Below are 20499 nucleotides of genomic sequence, written 5' to 3' on the forward strand. Positions count from 1 at the left end.
TGCGGCACGAGAGAAGGCAAGCTGCCCGATGATCAGTCTCGCTGACCACACGCTTCGGGCCCGTGGGGTTAAAGACACGTTCTTAGAATTAATGCTGCCTTTTTCTGTTTTGATGTGGCTACTGGAAAATCTGCAGTCGTGCGTGTGGCTGTGTCCTCATTCTCCCGGACAGCACTGCCACGGCCATTCGGAAACTGGGGGGAAAAAAGCCACAATCTTGGTGAAACGGGCAGACGGGGGGCGGGGGGGGGGGGGCTCGCGGTGTGCCCCTGGGGCGCGGCACCACCCGCAACATCACTGACGGTCTTCCCGAAGCAGGTCCTGACACCGCGTGGTACACAGAGGGAAACCGAGGCACAGAGGCGGGTAACTTGGAAAGACCATGCAAGTAGGTGCCAGAGCCGAGGCTCCCAGGCCCGTCGGACGGACAGATTCTCCCACGCAGTTGATGCACCTGTTCCAGGGGGCCCAGAAGGGGGCTCTCGCTGCGGAGCCTGGGCTGACGCTGCAAGGCTCTCAGGAACCTCCTGGGCACACCGGGGACAGTGAAGGTTCTGGACGCCCCCGGTGAGTATTCCCAAAGGCCGCACACGGGAGGCCCCCCTCTCTCCTCCAGCGATGCCAGGGGCAGGTTCGCCCCTCTTGCCACCCTCACCACGCTGACCCCAAAATGGCCCATTAGCTCGTAAGTGTCGCCACCCTCTGCCGAACCCGGGGTCCCGGAGGCAGGAGCTGGGTCTCCCTCCCCTTTGTACTTCCAGCTCCTGGCCCCGAGCTGACAGCCAGGGAGCGCTTGTGTTCAGTGGGCCACTGAACACGTACGTGGCTGACCGACGGAATGAAAGCCGTACACGGGGCCACGCACACATGTCGGCCCCTCACCCGCGCCCCGAGAACCACGCCGGGCTCTCTGACGACCTCGAACAGCGGCCAAGCGTCTGCGGTCGGGCGGCTGGGAGGCCCTTCGGCAGCACAAGGAGATCATCACTTCGGACACCTGGCCCAGAGCCCAAGGCAAGGAATTAGCCGGCTCCACTCCAAATGTCACCGCCTGCTCCCCGCCACTGTCAGGACGGACCCGAGCCACTGCCCCGGCTCCAGCCCGGAGGACGCGTGGCCACCTCCCGTCCCCAGCAGGGCCAGGTAGGAAACGGCAGGTCGGCTTGGGTCTTGCCAACTGCCATAACGGATCAACATCAATCCCGAGCCCGCAGAGACGAGATGCAAGGAAAACGTGCTTCTCGGTGAAAGGAGAAGGGGGGGAAAGAGCAAGAAAAATGTATTAAGCTAGAAGCTGGGACCAAACCGAAGTTAAAGACGCAGAGTCAACCTGTCCCCGTGATCTACGACTTTCGTTGGCAGCAACCGCGTTCACGAGGAGCTCAGTGGACGGAGGAGGTCCGCTCTTAATGTCACAGAGCCGCCCTGCTGAACTGCGCGAGGCCAGGCGTCCCCCGCACCGGCTTCTCCATGTGACAGGGATCGCACCCCGTGTTTGGTTCTGGAGGTCGGGGGGCAGCGGGGCGGGGAAGGGCGGCCGCGGGCACCCCAGGGCCACCGCCGGACTCCGCGCACAGGCACCCTCGATACTGAACATGCAAAGCCAGCCATCAGAGATAGGCAGGAATCCTGGCGGGGTGGGGGGGATGCTGAGGGGAGGGTCCCCGGCTGGTCTGAGGACGTGTCTCCTGCCTGGCCTGGGCCGCACACGGCCGGCTCCTGCTGGAGCCCTCAGTCTCTGCTGACCACGGGGGGGGGGGGGGGGATGTTTCCAGAGGGCACAGACCCTCCACCTCACATTGGTGACTTTGGAGAAGTGACAGATGAGGACCCCACCCCCTCGGCGCTGGACGGGGCTCTCAGGCTCCGGGCTTTACCTCCTTGTCTGTGACATGGGGAGCCCACAGAGCGAACCTCACAGAGACTTCCTAAGGAGGTGAAGCCCCAGCAGTGCCTGGCCCCGCAAAGGGGCACCCCCCCCCCCCGCTAGAACTGTCGTTACCGCTCGGGACTTGCCGTCACACCACGTGCAGGAGGCGTGTGCAGCTGGGGGCGGGAGGTGGGGGGCATGGAAGAGACACAGAGTCGGACCGCAGAACCTTCCAGTCTACGGAAGACAGACACTTCACCGTCCAACCGTGATGCACCCCACGGACGGCCCAACGGCAAACGGGGCTGTGGGTGCCCTGTGGGGTCGGGGAGTGGGTACGAGAGGCTTCCCCAAGTGGGGGACACTTCGGCCCAGATGTGGTAGGCGAGAAGGACCTCCCAGGCAGGAAAAGCCAGGAAGGGAGGGCGAGGCGCAGTTGTAGCCCTGAGTCGAGCAGCAAGGGGGCCTGCCATCAGCAGGTGGGAGACGGGGGATGGGCTGGGCCCTCACCCCCAGGGGGCCCTCCCTCCAGCCGTGCCTCTCTGAGGCTCGGTTTCCCCGCCCTTTACAGGGTCGGGGGAGCAGCCTCTCACTCAAGCCGGCACCCCAAGAAGCCGAGTCCCTCTGCGATTCCTGAGACCGGTCAGGGTGACCAGTGGCATCCGGGGGGGGGGGGGGGGGGGTGGTCCAGGACCTGGATGTGACTCGAGTGGGCCCTGACCTCCGCTTGCCTCCTTCAGAGCACTCTCCAGACTCTAACCCGAATGGGGCCAACCAGGCGCCCCCAGGAGCCCCACACTTCACTGCGGGGTCCCCCCAGGGCCCTGGGGACCAGCCCAGCTTCAGGAAGGTGGGCTGGGGGGAGACGCTGCTCCCACAGGCCGGCGAGGTGTTTCCTTCGCAGACTCCCATGAGGCTGGGCCACCAGCATGGTGCTGACACGCTGGTTTTTGGGTGACTCAGATCGCTTACATCCGTGGGAATCCTGCAAAAACATGGGCCACGCCCCTCACCCTAGAGGCAGCCCCATAAGCAAGGGAGGGCGGCAAACAGCGCCCCCACGCGGCAGGTGCACGACAGACCCCGGCTCTTATGCTCACTGGATTTCGGGTTCAGTCTGTTGTAAGAGGAGGGGAGAGAGATGGGGAGTCCCCCGGACAAGGCGATGTCTGCTACCGAAGGGGAAAGAGGGGCGCAGTCAGCCGGCAGGAGCTGGGAAGGGCAGGGGGCCGGCCGGGGCAGAAGCCACCAGCCGCCACCCCAGGGCCTGGGCGGGCCCATCGCTTCTAGGGCCTCCTCGCCCGCGGTCGGGGCACCCCAGCTCCCCCACCCCACGGCCCCTCCTCGGGGAAGCCGCCCGCCCCCTTCTCTGAGCAGCGGCCGCGTGACCCTCGGCCACAGCTGGCCCTGCAGGGCCGGACCACCTCCTCACGAAGAGCCACCGCCCCGGGCTCCTAGCTGGTCCCTGGGGGCCCCGGGACAGGGGGGCCGGGCCGGAAGCAGACACAGAGCAATGCAAGGGCGGGGCCGCGGAGCAGGGGGTGGACGCCCCCTGTGGCTTCAGGTGACCTGGTCTCAGCCCCTCGCCCACCCCCGTCGGGCCGCGAGACAGCCCTGAGCCCACAAACCGCCTCTGCTTGTAGCCTGTGCTCCAGGGGCCCCTGCTTCTGGAAACACCAGCTCCCCCCATGGCCAGCGGGAGCCGGGAGGCCTCCAGAACCCGGAGGGGGGCATGAAGTGAAGACGTGCTCATCCGTCTGAGCTCTCACGGAGGCCCGAGTTCTCGCTCTGGCCTGGGGGAGCCCGAGCAGAGAGGCCCTGGGCAGGGCAGCCGGGCGAGACTTCCCTGGCCCCGACCCACCCCTCCCTGCCGGTTCCTTACTCGGCCAGCTCCTCCAGGCTGCGATAGACATCATCGTCGTTTTCCGCGGTCTCCTCCGAGGGAAAGGGCCTGTGGAGAGACGAGAGAGGGGTGAGCAGGTCTGTACGGCCTGCCGGGCGCCCGGCCTCAAATCCCCCATGGGTCTGCAACGCCGGGCTTCTGTCTGCCCTCGCGGAAGAAGCAGGGTCCGCACGACGGTGGCGCGTGCATCGGGACCAGCCAGGTGGAGGCGTCAGGGGTGAGCACGGCCGTGCCCAGCTTGGCCCTGGGACACTGGTGGTCGGTCACTCTCCGTGGGCCCCCGCGGCCCTGTTGGCAAATGAGGGAACAGCGTCAGGGACGGCAGGGAGCCTTCGCCCGTGTGACAGCGCTGGGGCTCTCCGGGCGCCCTTGTGGTTAGCACCGGCCAGAAGGACTGTCAGCGTCATCCTCCCGGAGGACAGGGCGAAGGACGGGATTCTGGTGGGGACGGGGGAGCTTCTGGAACAGGGACAGGGACAGGGACAGGGGCGAGGACCAGCGTGCCGTGTGGGAGGCTGCCCATCACGCTGGGCACGCGCCGTGGCCTGTAAGAAGGCTGGTGCTCGCCCGCGCCCCGGGGCCTGGCTCGGGGTCACAGCGTGTCCTCCTGTCCCCGCTGCCTTCCCAAAGGCCCTGCCTCCCTTCTGGAAAGGGAGCCACGAGGGGAGGAGCCCCAAGAGGAGCACGGCAGTCTCTTTAATGTCTTCTCGATGGCCACACCGAAGCTCCGTCCCTCCTGGGTCACCCCCTGGGTACACAGCCCCTTGGTGCCACACCCCGGGCCCCCAGCACCTGCCACGTTCCCCTCCCTCGGCCTTGTGCCTCAGGAACAGTCCATCTGTCTCTACCGACAGCTCCCCCCAACACCTCCTCTCTGTCCCTTCAACTTGCATCCACTCCCCCAACGAAACTCCTCCAGACAAGGGTGAGAGAGACCCTGACACCGTCGAATCCGAAGGCTGATTTTGGAGGTGGTGAACCCCTGATTTTTGGAGGGTGTGGGACAGAGTTCCTGGCGGGGGGTGGGTTGTGCTTCTCTGCTGCGGGCCTTGTCAGGGCCTCTCACATCTGTCCAGCAGACAGAGTGGGCCGTGAGTCCCAAGCTTATCTGGACTTGAGGTCCTTTATTTTCTCATAGTTCCATACTGGGGGGGGGGACCCCCAGGGTCCCTACCAACTGTCTTCCCAAACTGCATCTAGGAGAGAAGGGGGGGCGGTCAGGGGGGCAGGGCCGGCTGTGGTCCTCAGCACCCAGGTGTCCATCTGGGCAGAACAGAATCTGCTTCTTTTATTCTAACGTCCCCGTCCCGGGCCACAAACCCCCTCAAGAACTGGGCTGCAGAAGTTCATTTCATTTCTGCCACAGCCAGAGACCGGCGACGGCCAGGGTGGGCCAGAGCAGGAGAGGGAGGGGCGGCCACCTGGCCGCGGGGGGCTGGCCCTGAGACAGGAGTACCCAGGGTGGGGGCGGCCTTACCCCCCCAGTCCGCCCTGCCCGCAGCCCTCGTGTGCGCCCTCTGCCCTCCGTCCCCTGCCCCAGCCCGTCCCCCCCAAGCCGAACTCCCTTCAAGGTTCAACTCAAGCCCCACCTCAGGTGGGAAGATCTGACCACGCTCTCAGCCTGGGTGCACGTCCGCCCAGCACAGAGCCTGGCACTAGAAAGGCATGGACAGACGGACGGACAGACGGACGAATGGGTGGACGACGGACAGATGTCACGTGCTCTCCAGCTGCTCTTTGCCCCGGGAAACAACAACAAAGGGCAGCGGTGAATTAGAGGCGGGAAAGCCCCGTCGGGAGCTTATAAGAAACCACGCACAGGTGTTCAAGTCACCCACGAGTCGTGACCCCGCAGCACTGACCCTGGTTTAACACTGGGGACGCCCATTTACACAGAGAGCACCTGAGCTGCTTCTGGGGCTACGTCCCAGCTGTGCCTTAAAGCTCGGGTGGGGCTGGAGCAGGGGCGACTGGGTGGGCACTCTGCCCCCAGTGCTGGCTCTGTCCCTTCTGTCTCAGGCACCAGCTGACGACCCAGATCCCCCGGGCCGCATCTGCCCCCCATCCCCCTCCCAGCTCAACGAGACATCCAGACGTTAACAGTAGAGCCCGTGTGCTCTTTAAGAGGAGGAAATGAGACGGAAGCACAGAAATGATGGCGAGCCCTCCCCCCTCAGCCTATCGGGGCAGGCTGGGATCCTCTCGTCCCATCGGGCCCTTCCTGAGACCACACTTCCTGGTGCCCAGCTTCTGGGAAGCCAAGTTTCCCACCCGGACCTCCAAGGGGATAGAGGGGATGGCCGGGCCAGAAGCATCAGGCAATGTCTCCTCCACCCCACCAGGCTTCCCCACCCAGCACACCCCCCTCCCGGGGACAGGCAGTGACAGGTGCACACGGCTGCTTCCGGAGGAACCCCCCTCAGATGACACCTCCCCCCGCCCCAAGTACAATGTCCGCATCCAGCGTGGCCACGTCTTGCCCAGGACAATCACAGCCCCAGTGCTGGGGGCACAAGGGGTCACCGGCTAGAGAAAGAGGACACCGAAAACAGGGCACCCTAAGGGGGCCTGAACCGAAACCCCTGAACAAAGAACGGACGAGGGCCCGCCTCCTGTTTCTAAATCCTCCTGCTTCGTTCTCCTTCATTCATTCACTGGTACTTCCTGGGCACCTGCTCTGGGCTCCAGGGAGAAGGTGCAGCTTCAATCTAGCTCTGGAACCAAGACATCAGGCTCTGCTCTTCGTCCTCAGGACTTCTCCAAGAATCTGCTAAAAAACTATGGCCTCTAAGGGCGTGACATGTGCCCCCCATGTGCCTACAGGTCCAAGGGGAGAGGATGCGTGGTCCGAAAGGGGGCCAGACTACGCCCTGGGGGTCCTGGAGCTGAACGTGGTGGGCTCAGGTCCATGCCGGCTGGGACTCCAGGAGCTCAGGCAGATGGTTCAGGTTTGCTTTCTGGGAAGGACCTGAGCAGTGGGCAGCCAGATTTGCTTTATAAGACAAAGCCCAAACCAGCCAAAGAGAGGACCTCCAGACACAACACCCTCCTTGAGAAGCAGGTTCCGGGTCTCTGACGCAGGAGGACCAGTTAGCTTCACATCCTCCTGTGCTGTGGTGAGGGCCGTGGGACCTGGGCGGTGGGACTTGGGCCGTGGGACCTGGGCTGTGGGATCTGGGCAGCGGGACCTGGGCCATGGGACCTGGGCCGTGGGACCTGGGATGTGGGACCTGGGCCGTGGGACCTGGGCCGTGGGACCTGGGATGTGGGACCTGGGCCGTGGGACCTGGGATGTGGGACCTGGGCGGTGGGACCTGGGCCGTGGGACCTGGGATGTGGGACCTGGGCCGTGGGACCTGGGCCGTGGGACCTGGGCCGTGGGACTGGGCTGTGAGACCTGGGCCGTGGGACCTGGGTGGTGGGACCTGGGCCGTGGGACCTGGGATGTGGGACCTGGGCGGTGGGACCTGGGATGTGGGACCTGGGCCGTGAGACCTGGGCTGTGGGACCTGGGATGTGGGACCTGGGCCGTGAGACCTGGGCCGTGGGACCTGGGCCGTGGGACTGGGCTGTGGGACCTGGGCCGTGGGACCTGGGTGGTGGGACCTGGGCCGTGGGACCTGGGATGTGGGACCTGGGCGGTGGGAGCTGGGATGTGGGACCTGGGATGTGGGACCTGGGCCGTGGGACCTGGGATGTGGGACCTGGGCCGTGGGACCTGGGATGTGGGACCTGGGCGGTGGGACCTGGGCCGTGGGACCTGGGATGTGGGACCTGGGCCGTGAGACCTGGGCCGTGGGACCTGGGCCGTGGGACTGGGCTGTGAGACCTGGGCCGTGGGACCTGGGCGGTGGGACCTGGGCCGTGGGACCTGGGATGTGGGACCTGGGCGGTGGGACCTGGGATGTGGGACCTGGGATGTGGGACCTGGGATGTGGGACCTGGGCCGTGGGACCTGGGATGTGGGACCTGGGCCGTGGGACCTGGGATGTGGGACCTGGGCGGTGGGACCTGGGCGGTGGGACCTGGGCCGTGGGACCTGGGATGTGGGACCTGGGCCGTGGGACCTGGGCGGTGGGACCTGGGCCGTGGGACCTGGGCGGTGGGACCTGGGATGTGGGACCTGGGCCGTGGGACCTGGGATGTGGGACCTGGGCGGTGGGACCTGGGATGTGGGACCTGGGCGGTGGGACCTGGGCCGTGGGACCTGGGCGGTGGGACCTGGGATGTGGGACCTGGGATGTGGGACCTGGGCCGTGGGACCTGGGCCGTGGGACCTGGGCAGTGGGACCTGAGATGTGGGACCTGGGCCGTGAGACCTGGGCTGTGGGACCTGGGTGGTGGGACCTGGGCTGTGGGACCTGGGCAGTGGGACTTGGGCCGTGGGACTTGGGCTGTGGGATCTGGGCAGTGGGACCTGGGCCGTGGGACCTGGGCCGTGGGACCTGGGTGGTGGGACCTGGGCGGTGGGACCTGGGCGGTGGGATCTGGGCGGTGGGACCTGGGCCGTGGGACTGGGCTGTGAGACCTGGGATGTGGGACCTGGGCGGTGGGACCTGGGATGTGGGACCTGGGCGGTGGGACCTGGGATGTGGGACCTGGGATGTGGGACCTGGGCCGTGGGACCTGGGATGTGGGACCTGGGCGGTGGGACCTGGGCCGTGGGACCTGGGCGGTGGGATCTGGGCGGTGGGACCTGGGCCGTGGGACTGGGCTGTGAGACCTGGGATGTGGGACCTGGGCGGTGGGACCTGGGATGTGGGACCTGGGCGGTGGGACCTGGGATGTGGGACCTGGGATGTGGGACCTGGGCCGTGGGACCTGGGATGTGGGACCTGGGCGGTGGGACCTGGGATGTGGGACCTGGGCCGTGGGACCTGGGCCGTGGGACCTGGGCCGTGAGACCTGGGCCGTGGGACCTGGGCCGTGGGACTGGGCTGTGAGACCTGGGATGTGGGACCTGGGTGGTGGGACCTGGGATGTGGGACCTGGGCCGTGGGACCTAGGATGTGGGACCTGGGATGTGGGACCTGGGCCGTGGGACTTGGGCCATGGGACTTGGGCTGTGGGATCTGGGCCGTGGGACCTGGGCCGTGAGACCTGGGCCGTGGGACCTGGGCCGTGGGACCTGGGCCGTGGGACTGGGCTGTGAGACCTGGGATGTGGGACCTGGGCGGTGGGACCTGGGATGTGGGACCTGGGCGGTGGGACCTGGGATGTGGGACCTGGGCGGTGGGACCTGGGCGGTGGGACTTGGGCCGTGGGATCTGGGCAGTGGGACCTGGGCCGTGGGACCTGGGCCGTGGGACCTGGGCGGTGGGACCTGGGCGGTGGGACCTGGGCAGTGGGACCTGGGCCGTGAGACCTGGGCCGTGGGACCTGGGTGGTGGGATCTGGGCGGTGGGACCTGGGCCGTGGGACTGGGCTGTGAGACCTGGGATGTGGGACCTGGGCGGTGGGACCTGGGATGTGGGACCTGGGCCGTGAGACCTGGGCCGTGGGACCTGGGCCGTGGGACTGGGCCGTGAGACCTGGGATGTGGGACCTGGGTGGTGGGATCTGGGCGGTGGGACCTGGGCGGTGGGACCTAGGATGTGGGACCTGGGATGTGGGACCTGGGCCGTGGGACCTGGGATGTGGGACCTGGGCGGTGGGACCTGGGATGTGGGACCTGGGCCGTGAGACCTGGGCCGTGGGACCTGGGCCGTGAGACCTGGGCCGTGGGACCTGGGCCGTGGGACCTGGGTGGTGGGACCTGGGCGGTGGGACCTGGGCCGTGAGACCTGGGCCGTGGGACCTGGGTGGTGGGATCTGGGCGGTGGGACCTGGGCCGTGGGACTGGGCTGTGAGACCTGGGATGCGGGACCTGGGCGGTGGGACCTGGGATGTGGGACCTGGGCCGTGAGACCTGGGCCGTGGGACCTGGGACTGGGCTGTGAGACCTGGGATGTGGGACCTGGGCGGTGGGACCTGGGATGTGGGACCTGGGATGTGGGACCTGGGCCATGGGACCTGGGATGTGGGACCTGGGCGGTGGGACCTGGGATGTGGGACCTGGGCCGTGAGACCTGGGCCGTGGGACCTGGGCCGTGAGACCTGGGCCGTGGGACCTGGGCCGTGGGATCTGGGATGTGGGACCTGGGCGGTGGGACCTGGGATGTGGGACCTGGGATGTGGGACCTGGGCCGTGGGACCTGGGCCGTGGGACCTGAGATGTGGGACCTGGGCCGTGGGACCTGGGCCGTGGGACCTGGGATGTGGGACCTGGGTGGTGGGACCTGGGCTGTGGGACCTGGGCAGTGGGGCTCCAAGAGAAATGATCCTCCTGTCCGAGTTGCCTGAGTACTTGTCCAGGCAGCAGCCAACGGGAGGGAACGCGGGGCTGTGCCCAGGGCCAGTGTGCCTCCCGCTGCCTGACTTCTCCGTGTGTGTGGCATGCGCCCGTGGCCCGTCTGGTGGCTGGTGCCAGGTGGCGCCTCCTCCACATTATTACCCCTACTCCACACTCCACTGTGCAGGGCCACACGGGGGCTCCTGGGCCTGCTTCCCGGGGTGGGGGGTGGGGGGGGGGTCCTTCGCCCCAGACCAGGAAGCCCGGGAACACGGCAGGTGCACCTCTCCTCACCGAGCTGTGTGTGCAGGTGGCCCAGCCCAGGGCCCGGATGCGCCGTCCCCCAGCTCTATCCCCAACACCCCGGAAGCCAAAACAGAAAGCCACGTCTATCAGCTTCGTTTTAGAGGAGGCCTTGAGGGCAGAGCTAAGAACGAAGACCCGGGTTCAAATCCTGACTGTGCTGCAGGCTCACTATGTGGCCCTGAGCAGGGCACCCTCTTCTCTGCCTCAGTTTCCCTAATTGTAGAATGGGAGTAGCAGTCACTGGAACAAGTTAACACCGTGAGCCTCTAAGGTCAGGCCCTTCTACCCAGCGAGTGTCTGGAGAGTATCTGACAGGACGGGTCACCCTTCCTCCCCTCTGGGTGGCCCACCCCAAGAGCCCACCTGCCCAGTCCAGGGCTCAGACACAGACAGTCCAGTCCCCAAGGCTCCCGCGGCCTCCTGCCCAACAGCTCCCGGTGCTGACTCCCGGAGCCAGCCCCAGCGGGCAGCCCCTGGCCCAAGGTCAGCACCGTCACCGGGCCCTGCTCCCCACCCCCAGAGCTCTTCTCCCCCACCCCGTGCCTCAGATGAAGGACATCGTCTGGAAACAAAAGTTGGCACTCAGGAAGGTAAGAACGTTCCGGGTCAGCGTTTGGCTCCGATGTGGGTCACTCAGCACTGCTCAGAGAACGTAGGACATGGCGTTCATTTTCCCAGGTTCTGCGGGCGTTCAGATGAAAGGGACCCAGGGCCTGAGACACAGCCAAACTTCATCTTTCACTTGGCGCCTTCCAGAAGAAAGCACAATTCTGACTCCCTGCAAGTGACCTCCAAGGGCCGGGTTTACTGGCAGGGTCGCGGATGGCTCAGTCCTCCTTGGCCAGCCCGCTGCGCCCCAGAGAAGGGTGGGGGCCAGAGCCCTGAGTCCACACCCCGGAGGGGTAGACCGGCGGACGGGGCCCCAGAGGCCCAGGGGCACCCAGCACTGCCCTGCAGCGGGCGACCGCCATCCGGTTTGCCCGGAACCAGGGAATTTCAGTGCTGGCCTCCTAGTCCCGCACGCGGGAGACAACGGTGCTTCCATTCGGGGCACGGGTGGGCAGCCTACATCTCGGCCAGGTCTCAGTTTCCTCTTCTGAAGCCGGCCTCCAAATTGGGTGTAGTGGGGCTGTGGGAGAGCCTGGTACCAGGACACCATCGGGACTGGCCACGTCTCTCCACGTGTGCCTGGGTGTGCGCAGGTGTGCCCAGGGGCTGGTGAGAAGGAAGCGGCCAGCATGGGGGGTGGGGGTGGGGGGGCAACACCCCCCCGGCACCAGTTTGCCAGGGCAGCGGTGGCCGGGCACACTTGAAAGGCACATCAAGAACAGCGGCCTGGAGGACGCGACGGGCCCGTTTAATTATCGAGAGAGTCACCTGGGTGCCGTCTGCTAATTGGCTGCGAGGCCTTGAAGCACCCAGGGTTCCTTATTAAAAACGGCCCTCCCACCACACGGCACCGATTGTCAAAACAAGCCGACGGATCCGGTTTCTTTTCTCAGCCGGCCGCCGCCCAGCACAGACGGGCCCTCGCGTCAGGGGGCAGCGCCGGCCGTGCACCCCGCCCACGCCCGCAGCCGGTGCAGGCCACACCCCGTGTCGGAGACGAGGGTGACCCACACGGGGTTGAAGGGCGCAGGGAGCCACAGGGGCGCAGAGAGCAGGAGGGAGTCCGGGTGGAAGGGCAGTCCTGGCCTGGGGCAATCAGGAGGGCTGCTCACAGGAGGTGGCGGGGGTGAGCTGGCTTGGAGAGCAAAGTCTGATGCTGATGCTGAGTGCAGGGTCCCAGCCTCGTGTAGGAGGGAGTCGGAACTGGCCGGTCTCCTAGCCCGAGAGCTTGCCAAAGGGTCCGAGCCCCGGCCTCGATGAACTGGGCTGTAAAATGGGGATTAATCCCCCCTCTCTGCCTCCCGTGTGGCGGGGGCTTGGGAAGCAGGGACACCAAAGTGAAGCCACATGTCCATCACAGCCGCGGCAGGCCCAGCAGACGCCAGGCTGAGCGGGGAAGTGGGGCGACCCGGGGAGATGGCAAGCACCCCCCCCCCAGAGAGGAAGCCCAAGCGATCCCCAAATCCCAGCCTGTTTCCGCCCTTGCTTCCCAAACCCTAGCAGGGCGGAGGGAGACGCTCTGACCTCGTCCCGGCCGGGCCATCCCACCGTCGGGAGGGCGGGGCCCGGAGCGGCCACTTCTCAGCAGCCCCGAAAATCAGTGTATTTTTGATTTTCCGGCACACTTCTCGGAACGGCAGCAGTTAGAAGCGGAAAGGCCAGGGGGTCGGCAGGGCCCAGCCCCCGCAGCCACTCCGCTGTTTCCTCCCATGCCTGGGGGGTGGGGGGCAGGAAATCCCCGCAGCCCGTGCCCTGCCCGAACGGGACAGTCTGGCCACGTCCACTAGGGGACGGGAAGCGTCTCGGAACTGGCCACAGACCCGCAGAGAGGGGGTTCCCAGAGCCACCGCCTGCCTGGCCCCTCTTCCCAGTCTGTGGGCTGGGGCCTCTGCACACCCCCATTTGTGCCAACAGAAACCCAGCGTGCCCGCTCCGCACAAAGTTTCCAAACTGGGGACGGATGGCCCAGAGCCCCTAAACGTCCTCTGGCCTTGGCTGGGGAAGCCGTGCCCAGCTCGGACACGCCGGGCAGTGGGAGGCACACGGGGCCGGCCGGGGCGGGACTGTAGTCAGGGATGGACGGACGGACGACAGGCCCGACTCCCGAGGAGCAAGCAGGCCTGGCGGGGTGGCCGTTCGAAGGCTCCAGAGCCCACCAGCCTCCAGGCCGGAAGCTCGATAGGCTCCCTGCTCTGATGGGGTCTTTACCAAACTGCTCCCACCAGGGCAGCTGGGAACACGGACTGAAATCCACTGGAGATAGAGACTCTTCCCTTTTCTCCTTTGCCACGTCCACATCTGAACGTAGATGTGGCTCTCTGAAATGACCTCTCCGGTCCCAGCACAGGTCTGTAATGCTGGGGTGGAGCTCAGGCCCTCCCCGACCCCCCTCTGCTCCCTAATTACGTGACCCAGTGGCACTGGCACGCAGAAAATGGCAGCTTGTCCGAGCCTGTGGCGGACGCACTGGTGGGAGTGGGGACAGAAAGACACGGAAACGTTCATTCGCCGTGCCGGGGGTCAAATGCACGCCGCTGGCTCCGGAAGGAGGCCAAGTCGGTGGGTTAGCAGACCTAGATCTCCTCAGGAAATACGCAAAAGCTGGGAGACTAGATGGGGACCCTACTGGGGAATCGGACTGACCAAGTCGCTGTGTGACCTCAGGCAAGATCCCTCCCCTCTCTGGGCCACCATTCTCTCCTCTCCAAGAACAAACCGTGTGGGTGGAGCGGGGGGTGCGGGGGGTGACACCAGGGTGACACAGAGCTGGAGGCACTCTTGTGCCCCTCCCACTTCCTGCCTGTCTCCTGGGAAATGGTAGCTGCGAACCCCAAAGCACCGAGACCTAAGAAGGCCTCTGCAGGCCCCCCGGAGCCAGCACCCCCGCCCTCAGTGGATCCCCCCGGGCGGAGAGGCCAAACCAAGGCCGGCCTGCCGGCGCCCCCTCCATGTGACGGCATCGCTGATCAGCCACGGTCAGTGGTGGGGTGGATCGCACTCCGAGGGGAAGCCTGACCCGTGGGCTCTGGTTAGAAAAGCAGGTCGGCGTCCCGGGGAGCTCTGGCCACCCCTCCATCACGGCACCTACGGCCCAGATGCGGGGCCGGTCCAGGGCAGTCCGGTCGAGCCTCCACCCGCCGGCCGGGGGTGTGGGTGAGGTGGGGCATGCGTGAAACCCGAGCCCCCCCTCCCATTCACAAACAAGGGGCCCGGGAGGCCTCAGGACAAGGAGGGGGCGTCCTCAAGCTCTCAGTCAGTCATGACAACTGTCCACAAGACGGGGGTGACCATCTCATCACAAACGAGGACATCAAGGCCCAGGGAGGTGAAGAAAGCTGGGCTTGGAACCAGGACTGCCCCCAAGAGGGGCCAGAGAGCGCAGGAGACACAGGCAGGAGCAAGCCCATGCCCCCCACCCCCACCCCCGCCCTGTGCCCGGGCATCCGGCCATGGGCGCCCCCTCACCGGTCCTGGCCGGAGGGTTCCAGACAAGATCTCAGAGGCCACGGCCCCGCTGAAACCCCTCCCACTCGGAGGCTCGGAGACCCTGTGCCCTGCCCATCCCTCCCCACGCAGTCTCCTTCCCACTGTCCCTGGCCCCTCTCCATCCCCCAGGACACCAAGTGTGTTCCCTCCGGAAGCCTCTGCCGGGGCGTCCGCTGCCCCGGGCCTGCCACTGCTCACTCCCTGGGGCTCAGCCGGATCGAGGTGCCCTGCCCAGGGGATCTGAGTGCCCCCCCTCCCCCTGGAGCCTGGGCCTCAAGAGGGTGACAGGGGAGGCCCTGGGGACAGGGGAGAGCCGTAATCAGCTGTGTCCCCAGGAGCGGGCTGCCCTGGGCCCACGCGAGGACAAGGACGGACCGCAGCCCTCCCACCGTGCCCCGTGGACTCTGGCGTGGCCACTATGGATCAGAACCGGGCCTCAGCCCTCCCAGATGGCGCCAGCCCTGGGTCTGAAGGTGGCTCTGGGTGTGGAGCCGCGTGTGGGTCATCGCCCACCCTGGCGTGTGCAGGGCCAAGGGCCCAGCCGAGCTCCGGGGCCGGGCTCCAGGCCTCGGCTTTAGGAAATAATAATCAGAGGGGCCACGGCTGGACACTGTTCCGCCCAAACCCTGCTTCAGGACTGCCGGCCGGGTTCCCACGCCGCAGTGACGTCCAGGGCCCCGAGACCCGGGGGTGCTCGAGGAGGGAATTCTTCCACATGGCAGAAAATCCAGCTTTCTGCGGCCACCAACCCCACCGGGGACGGGGGACAGAGCCAGCAAGGCGCCCGTGCCCCGAGCAGCTCGGCATCAGGGACGCCAGAGCCTCCGGGCCAGGTCGGGGTAGAGACGCGTCCAGGTCTCCCACCCAGCGTCCGCAAAGCGGGGATGGAGCCCTGCAGGGAACTGAGGCCGGTAGGGCTGGGGTGTCCGGCTCAGTGCAGGGCCAGGCCCCGGGACCCCCAACGCCCCGCTGACTCCCACGGAACGGGGTCCCGGCCCCACCACCGACCGGCTGGGACACCGGGCCGGAGGCTTCCCTCGGGGCCTCCCCTCTGCAAAGCGGGGCCGAGACCCCCGACTCCCGGGTGGGGGTGGGCATTCCAAGCGCTGACCCACAGGGAGCTGTGGCGCGGGGGACAGGGCCCAGGGCCGCATACCGCGACCTGATGCGTCACAGGACGGCCAGAGAAAACAGCGAGTCCCCGGAGCCAACCTGACGGACTCTCTTCGTTAAACGTCCAAAACGAGGAGGACTAGACGAAACTACACGTGAGATTTAGTAAAACTAACTAGACAGGACCAGGCAGGTGGTGGGTGCGGGAGCAGGGCCGGGTCCTGAGTCTCCTGGGGCCCCGTGAGCTGGAATGTTCTAGCTCCCTGGGTTGACTGGAGGGCTCAAGAGGGCTCAAAATAATTAAAAGTTAAATGAATAAACAGAAGGGGCACCCGGGTGGCTCAGTCAGTTGAGCATCCGACTTCGGCTCAGGTCACGATCTCGCGGTTTGTGAGTCCGAGCCCCGCGTCGGGCTCTGTGCGGACAGCTCGTAGCCTGGAGCCTGCTTCGGATTCTGTGTCTCCCTCTCTGTCTGCCCCTTCCCCACACATGCTCTGTCTCTCTCTCTCTCTCTCTCTCAAAAATAAAAATAAATAAGTAAATAAAAATAAACAGAAGAGGAAAAGATCAGAACAAATGGGGACTAAGAAGGCCAAGAAAAGGTGGTCCATTCCAAGACCCCCCTCTCTCCTGTCAGAATACTTACTGCCACGTGTTGGCCAAAAGGGGGGCCACGTGGTGGGGGGGGGGACCAGTGCATCTCGGCACGATGAACAGCAGGTGAGCGAGATCACCACGGGTGACCGGGCGGGCTCAGGGCCCGGCTCAGCTCTCCCGCTCCCTCGTCACGAGACCCCCTCCGGCAAGCCCCTCAGCCTCCCGGCCTCAGTTTCCTCCTCTGTGAAAGGGGAGCAACAGTCCCCCACCCTGGGGACGAGCAGCGTCGAGCAGCGGGAGAGGCTGAGTCCCTGTCACCAAGCATCATGGCTTCGCCGACAGGGCACGGTCCGCAGGGGCCGGCGCACGAGCCGTCGGGGCCGCGTCCCTGCCGTGACGGCCGCGCTGTTCCAGCAGGAGGCCACCCGCCGGCCTGGTCGTGGGAGCAGGCGACGTGGCAACACGTGGGCAAGACACGAACGCTGGCTGCTCTGAGTCACGGGCCTCGGGGGCTCTCCGTTCCCACTGCAGAACCTGGCCCAGCCTAACAGAAGCAGCCAGTGGCGAGGAGGGACAGGACAGACGAGAACCCCCCCTGAGGCGGACACCCCGGGTGACGTCCGGGGGAAAACGGGGCCCCTGCCGGTGAGGACAGGTGCGGGCTGTCCCCACGCTTGGGAGCCGGGCTCACGGCTGTACAGAGCACGACAGACCTCACCCCGGAGCTGGGCTGGGGGACCCTGCTAACGACAGCGCGCCCCCCCCCCCCGCCCCCGCCCCCCGCCAGGCCACAGTCCCAACACCACCACCGTGTCAGGACATCACGCTCTGCTCCACGGGCGCTTTTGACGACCGCACCTCCCCTCTGCACGTGTGTAAATCCCACCGCACAACAACGCTTGCTGCTTGGTCTCCGAAAACGCGCCGATAATGTCGCGCAGCTGCCCTGATAAATTTTTAATGGCGACATTTGCCGAAGAGGCAGGCTTTTATTGTCTGGCTTGCCACAGAGTGAAGCCATCTTCGCTCCCCAGAGGGAAGGGCAGGAGTTGAGAGGGCTCGGGACCCGGTACAGGTGGAGATCCTCACCGCCCCCCAACAACGAACGCTGTTGAAGAAGGAGCCCCCGTCCCTGCTAACCACAGGGGCGTCTCTGAGCCCCCGATCCCCGCCGCGGGCAGGTGTCGGTGGTTGGGGCTCGTGGGGACACAGATCAGCCTCTGGGAAGGGCACTTCGCAGCTCCACACGCCAGGCATGCTGGAGGCTGGGGCCCCCACCTGGCCCCCGCCCCAGCGCCCGCTGCCCAGCCTCACCCACCGCGTGAGAGTCCCACAGCTGCCAATAACCAAGTGCCACAAACCGGGAGGCTGAACACAGCAGAAATCCACGCTTTCGGCGCTAGAGGTCGGAAATCCCAGTCGAGATGTGGGCAGGGCCGGGCAAGGCTCTAGGGCGGGGGTCCCTCCTGCCGTTCCCAGCTCCCGGGGGCCCCGGTGTCCCTGGGCTGTGGCAGAGGCCTTCGGTCCCTGCCTCCGTCTGCACACGGCCCCTCTGCCTGCGTCTCTCTCCCACGCGTCTCTTATAAGGACATTGGCCATCGGATTAGGGCCCCCTGGGTTTCCCTAGCGAGCTCACATTCACAGGTCCGGGGTGTATCTTTTTAAAGCCACCGTTCGGCCCACGCCCACCCGGTCTGGGCTCTCCTTCGAAGGCGTCCTCAGGCCTCACCTGAGAACCACTGCTCGGGGCTGCTCGGGCCCTGGGACTCACTAAGGGCTCTGACCATCGGCCAACGCGAGCCTCCCTTTCAGAGACCAGGAAACAGGCTCAGGGCTAATGCACCTGCTGAAAATCCCACCGGCAGCTGGACCCGACTAACTCAGGCCTGCCCTTCACCCTGTGCCTCCGGGTTTCAGGTCATGTTCCCCACTCATCCCGCCCTGCCCCGCGGCCTGCTGTGGCACGGTCACCTGCCTGTGACCGGGGCCCTGTGTCCAACTCCCTGCCCGACAGCAGTCAGTTCTGGCTGTGTCCCAGCACCTGGCCTGGGGGCAGACATCATGAGGCACAGACAGAATGAATGAATGAGCAGATGAATGAATGACTGCTGACTTCCTCGGGTAAGGGACCTTAGGAAAGGTCCTCTGGGCCTCAGTTTCCCCTCATGTAAAAGGAGGGATGAAGGGCCCCTCCAGCGTGAAGGTGCCAGGCTGTGGGAGCCGGGCAAAAGGTCTGAAATTTGTCCCCGGGGACCTGATGAATCTGCAAGGGTCACAGAGACTATGCCAGGCCCCCCCCCCCCCCCGCCCTTGTTTTCCGTCTCACTGCCTGGCGCAGACGGGTCCTCGGCCAGGGAGGCAGCTCACGCTCCTGGGGTTTTCCTCAAGCAGCGAGGCTCTTGTCTTGGCACCAGGAACGTCTGTCAGCGAGGACAGGCCGATGCAGCCACCAGTGACATCTCCCGGCCATGACTCTGAACTTTTGCCCCAGGAAGGCCCGGCGGGGATGCTCCTGAGCCACACACTGGAGCAGACGCTCGGGCTTGGAAGCGCGCTGTCCCCGACTGTCCTGCACGAGCACCTCGAGCGCGGCCGTGACCCCGGGCTCTCGGAGGCGTGAGCATTGCCAAGATCGTCCGCAGGCAGGGCCCACGCTCCCTCCACCCACGTCGAAGCAGGAAACTCACGCACGACCTGCTTTAACCCACTCAGCCCTCCAGGTGGGTGTGGGCAGACCCCTGTTTGCAGACGAGGAAACTGAGACACAAAGAGGCGGCCCCTCCGCCTACCACCTGTCAGGGCCGGTGTGGAGGGCTCGACGGGGGTCGTCTGAATGTTCACAACGGCCCAGGGGGGTTGTGAGCTGCTTTACCAAAGGGTCCGTACGGGCTCAGGAGCAGGAAATGGGCCCAGCATCTGGCCACCACCCAGGTCAGCTGGGTCACCCCTTTGTCCGCCCCCCCCCCCCCGATGAAACACGGCCGAGCGCCTGGTCCGCGCTGGGGAGCAGACCGGGCCTCGCCTTAGCGCTGCCGGGCCTGGACCACGGCACGAGGCTGTGACCTTAACCACATCACAGCACCGCGCTGAGACCAGCCTACCCACGTTCACGTGACATGGGCAGAGGGGGGATGGAAGGACATTCGGGTGGGTAGAAGGACGGGTAAGCGTGCAGACGACGTATCGACGGAGGGACAGGTGGACAGATGGGGGGATGGATGGGGGGCAAAGGGACAGATGGACAGATGCAGAGCTGACTGGTCGCATGAACAGAGGATGGGAGGCCGGGGTGCGGGGGGGAGGGCCGAGAGGTCAGCCAGCTGAGTGCGCTCTGTGGGCGAGCGGACGGCACGGGGGCTCCCCACCCCCACCCCGCGAGCCCCGCCACCAGGACCAGAGATCCGGGAGGGGAGCGGGCGCAATCAGCGGTCCTCTGTCCTTTTCGAGACCCTGCCGGCCGTGGAGGCTCCAGCTGGCGGTTCACGGCCCTCCCGCCGGGCAGCCGGCCTGCTCCTCCTGACTGTCCCCAGCGTGAATCAGCTCCCCGCTGTCCTGGCACAAAACGGCCCGTTAATACATTTTGAACAAGCGTGTGTCCTTCCAGCTCCGGTGCCCACAGCGGAGTGGCGGAGACAAGTGCACCGAGGGTTCCCCGGGAATCCCGTTCGGGGCGGGGGGGGGGGGGCAGTGACAAGAGGAGGCAGGGTCCCTCCTGGGGTCTTGGGAGAGACTCCCTGCAAAAGTCACCTGGCTGCCGTTCGTCAGGTGCCAGCCACCATGCCCGGCTGCCTGGCTTTTCCACTTGGTCCTGACACGGTGGCCGGATCTCACCTGCAGGTGACAACCACTCAGGTGTCCAGAGGAAGGACGGTGGGCTGCCTCCCAGGAGCTCTGTCCTGGTGGCCAGTGTGGACAGGACACGGCCTCAGTGCCACCAAGGTCAGCGTGTCGTTCTCCTCTCTGCCCTGAGGCCTCCCCTCGTCCCTGACAGTGGGCCACCGTCACCAAGTTGGGGAGAGAGGGGACAGGAGGCTGTAGGGAATGCCGTGAGAGTCCTTCCCAGGAGGGGCTCCGAAGCAGGACAAGCAGGACGAGCTGGTGTCACTTTGTCAGGTGAACAGAAAAGGCGCCCTCGTCCCACTGGGGTGGGCCCTGTCCTGGCAGCCCCTCCTTCTCGGAGGCAGGTTCTGTGTGACACACACGGGCCAGGCCAGACCTGAGCCACACCCACATCTGCCCCCCTGCCCACGCTGGGGCCTGGCCCACACAACACAAGCCCCCTGT

The 20499-nt window shown here is 66.0% G+C and overlaps 1 protein-coding gene across 5 annotated transcripts in view; it reads right to left on the minus strand.

Moving 5' to 3' along the window:
• VAV2 (vav guanine nucleotide exchange factor 2) overlaps positions 1-20499 on the minus strand; it is a 164295-nt gene that overhangs the window by 53551 nt on the left and 90245 nt on the right. For all 5 annotated transcript variants that reach the window (XM_047093802.1, XM_047093803.1, XM_047093801.1 and 2 more), the window contains exon 4: positions 3753-3821. In XM_047093802.1, the coding sequence (XP_046949758.1) occupies positions 3753-3821 (69 nt within the window). The remainder of the gene's footprint in view (positions 1-3752; positions 3822-20499) is intronic.

The sequence above is a fragment of the Lynx rufus genome, unplaced genomic scaffold, assembly GCF_022079265.1.
Source record: "Lynx rufus isolate CCGP_SWC_20201006 ecotype Redwood Valley unplaced genomic scaffold, mLynRuf1.p SCAF_36, whole genome shotgun sequence".
Taxonomy (NCBI): domain Eukaryota; kingdom Metazoa; phylum Chordata; class Mammalia; order Carnivora; family Felidae; genus Lynx; species Lynx rufus.